Source organism: Etheostoma spectabile, chromosome 23, assembly GCF_008692095.1.
Source record: "Etheostoma spectabile isolate EspeVRDwgs_2016 chromosome 23, UIUC_Espe_1.0, whole genome shotgun sequence".
Lineage (NCBI taxonomy): Eukaryota > Metazoa > Chordata > Actinopteri > Perciformes > Percidae > Etheostoma > Etheostoma spectabile.
The window spans coordinates 572687-582012 of NC_045755.1; the positions used below are offsets into that span (position 1 = coordinate 572687).

The window sequence follows — 9326 nt, forward strand, 5'->3', positions numbered from 1 at the left end:
CGATAAAATTAGTTTTGGTTAAAATCAACAAATAATCCTGAGAATAATCGCAATCAAAATTTTGATCAAAATAATCTTGATTATCATTTTGGCCATAACCGTGCAGCCTTAGTCAGGTGTACTTAAGAAAGAGCAGCTGAAAATCACAATGTTAAAATTTTGAGAAGCAAACTCATGGCCCGCCATCAGCCACAATTACATCATCGTGGAGGTGTGTTGCTGTGCAATAGTGTGGAGGGTAAGAAGTGAGTACCATGTAGGCCACTGATGTTGGGCAATAAGGCAGATACCAAGACTACATATCGCCAACACTAACAGGGACGTTGTAGACCGTCCTCTGGTGGACAGACTATGCAACGCCATCACTAACAGGGATGTGGTAGAGCGTCCTCTGGTGGACAAACTATACAACGCCAGAACATTATAAAAAAATTAAAAAAAACGATACTACTAGCGATAAGGCCGTGTTCCAAACGCAAATCTTTTAACATTCCTGATAAATTACTTTGCGTGTCTTTGTACTATTGTACTGATTTTCATGATGAAACAACACAACATATATATATATATATATATATAATATATATATATATATATATATATATATACACACACATACATACATACATACATACATACATACATACATATATATATACACACACACACATGTATATACAAACACACATATACATATATACACATATATACACATATATATATACATGTAAGTGCTGTTTAAACATGATATATGTGTTAAAATGCATTATTAATGCACAATTCATAGTAAATTTGATTTATGTTTATGGTTTCGTGCACTCAATAAATAGGAAATGTGTTTAATGTAAAGTACTGTAGATGTTATAGTTTAAGATTTGATCCATTGTGTTTTTTGTTTTCTTGGAACTTAAGTGTGGTTGTAGTTTCCGCTACGACGGAATTTGTTGATGAACCTGGCAAAGTCCAGCGTTAGAGTATGTTACAGTGCTGTTAAGTTGGAGTTACACTGGCCAAGGCGAACAATAAGGTACTTTGAGGACTTACAGAACTCTTTTCAGGACAAGCGGCCAACGAGGTATTTGTCTTCCATGTGCACTTTATTTATATTTGTGGCAAGCGCAATTTGTACCTTTTTTTTTACCTATGTAATATTTAATTTATTTTACGTGCTTACTATGTTCATTCATATAGTTCTCACGGCGTGACTTGGATGCATTGCCCAAAAGAAAGAAGCAAGAAATTAAACGCCCGTTCAAAAGAACCAACCTGTGTTTGTGTTGTCGTGAAGAGAGCTACCATACATATACATTATATATACATATCCATACCCATATACAACCACACAATATATACACTGTATTATAGTATATATATCACACAATGTGTATATATATATATATATATATATATATATATATATATATACAACACACACACACACACACCCATATATATAATAATCCACACCAGATATATAAATACCGCATGATATATACTAAATATATATATATATACACACACACACATGTATATGTATATATATATATATATACATATATATATATACACACATGTATATATATATATACACATGTATATATATATATATGCAGTATATTTGCTGCTGTGGTAACAGACTAGGAAACCATTTCTTGATGCAACTGGCTTTGTGCACAGGGGCGTCATCTTCTTGAAACTGAAACCTGTTGTCTAAATATCATTGTATGCTACAAGTGGCAATACTGTAATTAAGAAAATATGGTTTATATAAGTTAGATATTTTATATAAATTGGATGAAAAGCTCCTTCAAATACAACAGCTTCTATCAGCATTTTCACACATATCAGTTCTCACTGTGTACCAACTGCCTGCCTGTAATGTAATTGAATTACAGGGATTAGCATTGAATGACATCCCGCATGTCTTCCCTACCCCCCACTGTGCCCGATCATTGGAGGAGACGCTCAACTGTCTCCTCCAATGACGAGTGCGTGGGGAGGACAGGTAGGGGGTCATGGTGTAAATGCTTGTTGACTGATTAGGAAGAGCGTGGGAACATATGGTGGGGCTATGTCTCATTAACATCCAGGAAACGTTTTCCAGCTGTCCCCTGAACTGAACCCTTCCTTCACTTGTCTCCAGCCAAATGATGCTCCATGCATATTTTTTTTCTCCTCATTGCAAAGAAATGAGGGCTCCTTGGGACAGACGTGTCACACAATTAGAGCCCAGGCTGTATGCCATCAGTGAAAAATGATTAATACAATACGTTTTTCACTCCAGTGAGATCTCATTTAAAAGTTTACATTCAAGAGTGACGTTGACAGTGATGATAAAACTAAGACCCATTTCTATCTGGGCCAACTGAGACTGCTTCAGTAAACATTTTTAACAGTACCCTGGCTAAAATATCCCTAAATTTAGCAGACATGCTGTGGTTGTTTTACAATAAGAGTTCTCCTGGTGCAGTATTAGTTTTGTTGGCATCCTTTTTTCTATTTGCAGTTGATGCTAACTAACCCAAGTTCTTAAAGGCATAGGTTAGTTGTTTGGGCAATACACTTTACTAGCTTATTTTTCAGTAGCTTTCTTTCCAAGAACAGATTAGAAGATTGATATCAATCTCATGTCTTTGCATTAAGTACAGAGTCAGGATGTGGTAAGCCTAGTTTGGCATTGAGACTGAAAAGGGCTGACATGGCTTTGTCCGAAGTTCAAAACCTAGACTCCAGCTCTGTACTGAACACACGGCCATAAGAGTTGCATCAATCTTTTCATCTCACTCTCACAAAGGAAGAAGAGAAGAATCATGTCTTTAACCAAAAGCCCACACTTGCCCGTTTGGTGTAGCATATTTACCCAAATGTTAAATTATTTGTAATACAGTCTTCACTTTTGCTTCACTTTTTGCTTTTGCTTTAAATGCAGTATATCAAAACATTCGTGGAGTGAATATGGAACGCCTGGAAAGTGAGCCCATGCAGGGAAAGGGGTTACATTAAGAGGATGTGGGACCAACAGATACTTCATCAAAGCTAACCAGAAACTTGGGATGTCCCGATCAGCTTTTTTGACCACCCGATCAGTTTTTTTAAATATTGAATGTCTGCCATTACCAAGTCCCGATCCGATTCTTGTATTTGCTCAGGTAATAGAGCTGCATAGTGTTACACTAAAACATAAACTTAATACATTTAACTAAAAAAAATATAAAGTTTCAAGTTCCCTGCTGGACAACGAAAACTAAACTTAGTGACGCCTCTTGCGCTCAATAGTCAATCTTTGATTTTCGGTTTATCTCTGATGTCGGTTTCAGGGAATAACAGCCTGTAAGCATGGTTAAGAAGTGTGGAGAATTGGAGTAATCCGCTTCTTCTTGTTGCCAAAGGCTGGCGAGCTACGAGACACTCTGTGGACAGACACTGGTAAATGAACGCACGGCATTGTGGTTTCAAAATGCTGAAATCCAGGCAGTCTGGCGGCGTGTCTGTTGCGCAGGGCGTGTGTGATTAAAGGGGCGATCACTAGCTGATGAAATTATCGGAGTAAGGTAATCGGGCTAAATGCTAATCCCTGATCAGTTAAAAAAAATCAGCCCACATTGGATCTGATTCCGATACTTGCGATCGGGACATCCCTCCCTGAAACAACTACTAACTCAGTGTTCCAATATCCGCGGTAGCAAACTGATACAGCAACAACAGCAAGATGGAACACAAGAAGCTTTGAAAATACCAAGGGTGCAGAGAGGAACTAGAAAATATGTTAAAAGTGAAGGCAACATTGATTCCAGTGGTGATTGGAGCACTCAGGGCTATAGGTCCAAAACTGGGGTCCAGAAGAATTTCAGAAACATCTGATATCTCTGTCCAGAAAAGCACACTCAACTCTAGGACCACCCAGTAGGGGGAAATGGGAAGAGAATGTTTTAAATCTTTCGTTGCTCAAAGCAAGTATTTCTTTATATGAAAATGTCCCAAATCATTTTTTACTTAGATGCTGACTTTTCACAGTTTTAGAGCAGTTAACTGTAGTACAGTATTTCCCACTAGTCCACACACAACCTGTCCAGAAGCTGCCTTCTAATTACACCCTGCAGCCTACTGTCAATCCCTCTGTGCTGCAGTACAGTTCAGAGCAATACAGCCAACCAATCAGATTACAACGTCTAATACTAAACCCATTTGGTGTTAATACAAGCTGTGATTGCAGAAACATCATCTCACAGTGTATATATTGTGTCCTGAGACACTATACTACTATAAACTGCTACTATAAATAAAATTGAATTGCTCCATTAGGGTGGATGAGTTGATCGACAAAGAACATGAAAACACTACTGAACTCTTAGGGAAAAAGGGATCCATCTTAATTAGTAGATAAAAAAGATGTTTGAGGGCCTCTCCGTTTAACAAAGAATTCTTACAAGCATAACTGGTAATACCCTTAAATTAAACACAGGATTGTTTAATATAAGCTTTCCAATTGCTGTATTACAGTTGTTATCACAAGGTTCCCCTCTTAAGTTCTTGAATGTGCGGGTCTGTTTCCCAGCAGCTCTGTACAGAATATCTGTAGTCAAAATACTACAAGCGTCATATGAGTTCCTATTCAACTTTTCATAAGAACTCATAAAATACCATCCTTAAACTCCCAACTAGTGTGTGGTCTATAAGATAAGTAAAAATGCACACGCAGTAGTTCACCTGACCCTTCTCAGATGGCTAAAGTCTACACATTTGTAAGGATTTTATAACTCAGGTTATCAGGATGACAATGCCCATACCGACATTCTGCATAAATATTAAACACCCTTATGGACAAATTGAATGAATGTACTCATTTAAAAGACACAGTTTAGATTGTTTCACAGCTGCATCTTGGTGATTTAGGTCAATGCTCTTCTATGTGCATGCTGCAGAATACTGTAGATACAATGTTTTATGTTGTGGTTTTGGATTTGGCTTGCCTGGGGACCTTTTTCCACTTGCGTGATTCATACAGTGCCGAAGACCAACAGACAGAGAAAGTGTTACAGAGTGCTGTAAACTGGAGGAGTGAAACCTAGAAAGAGTAGGACAGAAAAATGCAAGCCAAAACTTGATCTCACTCCGCAGAGTAGTCCAAACTAGCTGCTCTTTATCTGAGGTCCTAAAACAGTGCCTCACTGCAGTTGTAAATAATGGATGAAAGGAAACCTTGGTGGAGGAAAATCTGATCACTGTGCATCGCATTTAGCCTCATTTGTAGCTGAAGATTATTTGAGACAATTTTCCTTCTTCTCTGAGCCACCAACGGTTTTCTTGTCTCAGTCTCATCTATGTTTCAACAAAATGTTTTCACTGAAAAGTCAAAACAGCCACCCACTCCTACTCACATATTAGATGCAATAAAAATAAAGAAATATATAGACTCTGAAGGAATGCGTTAATGCGACATTGACTTAAAAGTCTCATACTCTCATATATCTTGTCTTCATCATACGTTTTTGTAGCAACTTTCCTTTTCAGCAGACTCCACTGCCGTGTCAACAGAGTGGTCTGAGTGAAAGGAATGAGGAAGCCTGTGGTTTTGGACTCTACTGATCCGTACTGGTCCAAACACAGCCTATGGAACAGCCTGCCTGCTGATCTTATTCCAACATTACGTTAATTTTAATTAATCTGCTGATCTGGTGAACTGTCAAGATAGTGATCTCCTATTGAACAAAGTAAGTGTAATGTAGTATGTGTACAAGTATGCAAGATCTTTTGGCAACCACATATATTGTCCTTGGTCTGGATCAAAAAAGAAAAAGTGACCTCAAACTTCAAACTAAATGACATTCAAATCCAAGTTGCCATTATGCCACGGCTGTAGTTACATGAAATGGCAAATTCAGAATATGCTATTATGTTCTAGATATTTAAACAAAAATTGAAACAATGGTAATTCTGACATATCTGGTATTTTTAGACATGCTTGGACCTCGCCTGTTAGTGCATAATGTGAGTTTGTAATGAAGAACCCTGGATGAGTCAGATTTGCGTGTCTATGTGTGTATAAGAATGCTTGAAAATGCTGAGAAAAAGTCTGATTTACTAAGTGCCCTTACCATGTGAGTATAGAAGGATCTGCATCTCCAGCAGGGTGCAGGTGAACACCTGGACCAGGTTCTCTGCTCCGAGCAGAGTAAAGGCCTCTGCGAGTGGGAAGTCGGCCAGCTGCAGCTCCCCTAGCCCGGGCCTCTGGCACACAATGGGCTCGTATACACCGTGGAACTTGAGCGAACGTCCCGGAGCGGGCAGCGGCACCTCGTACAGGATGTTGTGAACGTAGCTCTCCAGTGGCAGCGGGGGGGCGGTGTCTGCAGTAACGGCCCTGTGCAGCTGAGACAGGAAGCGCCGGCAGGCGTGCATGAAGGGCATGGGCGTTATCAGACACAAGGCCTTGGACACGTAGAGGGTGTCCCGCGATGAGTCGTAGCCACCCGCCCTGCGAGAGGAGGAAGATGAGGAAGTGGGGGAGTCTGCCTCGTCTAAACTGCTGGCAAGGGAGTCCATGCTGGAGGAGGAGGAGGAGGATGATGATGGGGTGCTCTCTGCGTTGTGCATCTGGTAGAGGGTGTGCATGGCAGAGCAGATCTGTGGGCTGGTCACCTCCTCGTAGAAGGTGTGAACGAAGCCGTAGGTCCGAGAGCCATCTTCCTTTGTGATGATGAAGGAGTGGAACTGTGGATCACGCTGGTCTGCCTGCGTCCTGAACGACAGGCCTTTAGGCATACACAGCTGCAGGGAGAGGGAGAGGAACAGGAGTCAATCACCATATTCAACACACTGAACACGCACTATTCTCAATTATATTTTTTATTTCCATTTTGATGGCATAAGTTTTAGCTTATATGGAGCACTGGTGAAATGTGTATGTTCACTCTGCTTCAGTGTCATCAGGTAAGATTTGTGGGGTGGGTAGCGGCAAGCACGGCTGTCTACCGATGCATGGCTGTCTTTTGTGATAGTACCATAGTTGGACATTTAGAAATTTTACACAGTGACTTTAAACTACAAACAATACTGTAATACAAGGTGAGAAAATAATGATTTAAAAGTGAAGAAGCCCCTTTCTTGATTTCAGTTTTTGGCAGCACATGGTGTTTCTAAAAGTATTGAGTGGTCATTTGACAGACAGCAGGATAAGTGTATTTTTATGATGATCCATATGTGGACGTACCACTGTAAGACAATCGCCATTTTTTATTTAATTAAAATTAATGCTATTTTGTCCACAGATTAAAGTCAGAAAACAAACAATAAACAAACACAAATACCAAGACTTTGTTGTGGAATATTGTGATTTTCTAAACCATTCTTCATAAAATAAAATGATGCTATAACTGATAGCACAGACTGAACATAATCAACATAAACTGCTGTTACATTCACGCAGCAGCAGTCTGCAATAAATCTGACTTATTATGCCTCATTATGTTGATTTGGCTGCTGAGCGCTGAACAGGAACACAATGGAGACAAGAGCTGCTCTGTGCCAACACACATTAATACAATTGGATACAAATGCATTTGTGCTTACTGCTCTGTAAATGCACATACATATGCATGCGCTTTAGAGTCTGCATACACAAACAAACTCATACATTTCAACGTTTTTATCCTTTTATACCCAGGGTTCCCATTTATGAACGTTTTGTTTTATAGGCAACAAATGAAACACACACGCACACGCACACAGTAACCTGACTGGATTATGCATGAGTCATGCGTCCCACTGATCAGTACAGACAGATCATCTCTCCTGGCCTGCGTCTGCCATTAGTAATCACCCTAAACACATTTTTTATTCCCTTTGTCTAGAAATCATATCACCCCTGCCGAGTTGAGGAAGGTAATTAAATGAAATGGTTCAGTGACAAACATGCTCCAAATCTCTCACATGTGGCGATGAAATTTGCGAAAGCTTTGTGTCAAATCGACTGGTTGCCTGCAGAACAAGTGGAGGTAGGTAGATAGGATTCCTAAAAGTATTACAATACACAAAATAAACTCAAATAACTAAATTGTCTAACGCCTGAGATAGTTAGGATGCAGAGAGGGGTGACTTCAGTCAGTCTCCATTAAGAATAATTATTCAGGCAGAGTCAGACATGGGCCAATTAGAGAGGCACAGAGGGCTGAACTGGCATTATGCATACACACGCACGCACGCACGCACGCACGCAATACTCTGTCGCCCCACTGAGTGTAAATAAACCTTTGTAAAATCAGCTTTATATTAGAGGATACACCTCCCCAAATGTCTGAATAACAAACTCTTTGTTTACATCTTCAAAAATCTGCACCATGGAAAGTCATGTAGCATTAGCTTTTTCCTGTAACTCTGGATGTAGAGACAAATAATCAAATGGATTTGATACTGATCAGAAAGTCTAACTAAGGCAGGATTTATATATATATATATATATATATATATATATATATATATATATATATCCTATATTATAAAAGCTGATATGAGAAAAACTAAAAATCTAAAAACACAAACAAAACAATACAACCATTCATACATACATGGTATACTGTACATTTGTCACTAGATGAATTATCTTTACAATATTGCTTACACCCATATTTTTTGTTGATTAAAGAGACAATTACACAGTGCGCCAGCATCAGACAATTCACAATCCAGTGATAAATCAGATAAGTGTCCAGTGGGATAAAGTCCTAGAATTTGTTTTTCAAAAGTGTGATTGTTTGATGACACTGCCGAATGTGCTAAACTGTCCATATTGTGACCTTGACAGAAAGTGTGTGTGTGTGTGTGTGTGTGTGTGTGTGTGTGTGTGTGTGTGTGTGTGTGTGTGTGTGTGTGTGTGTTGAAGTTTAAAAACAATCATCCCAGGGGCTTTAATGATGGGCTGCAGGCACAAAGAAGTGTGATTACACCCCTCATCCCCCCCATCTCACACCTTGCAGCAGGAGGGGGAGGAGGTGGGACAAGAACATTCCAGAGGAAAGGGTGATGGGATGAGTGGGTGATGGAGGTACGGAGGAGGAGGAATAGGGGAAAACGAGGGCTGGGTTGGTCCCAAGAATTGGAAAGAGGGAGAGAAATGATGCAGAATGTCTCTCAGCCATCTTTCTCAAAAGCTCGCAATCATCCGGGTGTCGGGTTTCAGACCCTGCAGTGCTGCATAATGGTCTGTTTCCATGCCGACGTAAGGCGAGACCCAAGGCTGAATTATTCAGCAGCGCTGACGCCAGGGCAGGTGGAAAAATAGGCAGTGACCACAAGAGAGAGACACCAAGAGTCAAACAACACACACACAC

At 39.8% G+C, this 9326-nt stretch overlaps 1 protein-coding gene and 1 long non-coding RNA gene across 8 annotated transcripts in view; one reads left to right on the forward strand and one right to left on the reverse strand.

Moving 5' to 3' along the window:
- LOC116673493 (uncharacterized) overlaps nt 1-3192 on the forward strand; it is a 20226-nt gene extending 17034 nt beyond the window's left edge. The window contains exon 3 of the long non-coding RNA XR_004327850.1: nt 3037-3192. This is a non-coding gene — a long non-coding RNA (uncharacterized LOC116673493). The remainder of the gene's footprint in view (nt 1-3036) is intronic.
- Nucleotides 1-9326, reverse strand: part of LOC116673488 (DENN domain-containing protein 5B) — a gene marked incomplete at its 5' end in the record, with an annotated part of 86106 nt that overhangs the window by 35520 nt on the left and 41260 nt on the right. For all 7 annotated transcript variants that reach the window (XR_004327849.1, XM_032505849.1, XM_032505845.1 and 4 more), the window contains 1 exon segment: nt 6096-6768. Coding sequence is in view for 6 of the 7 variants with exons in the window: in XM_032505849.1 (XP_032361740.1) it covers nt 6096-6768 (673 nt within the window).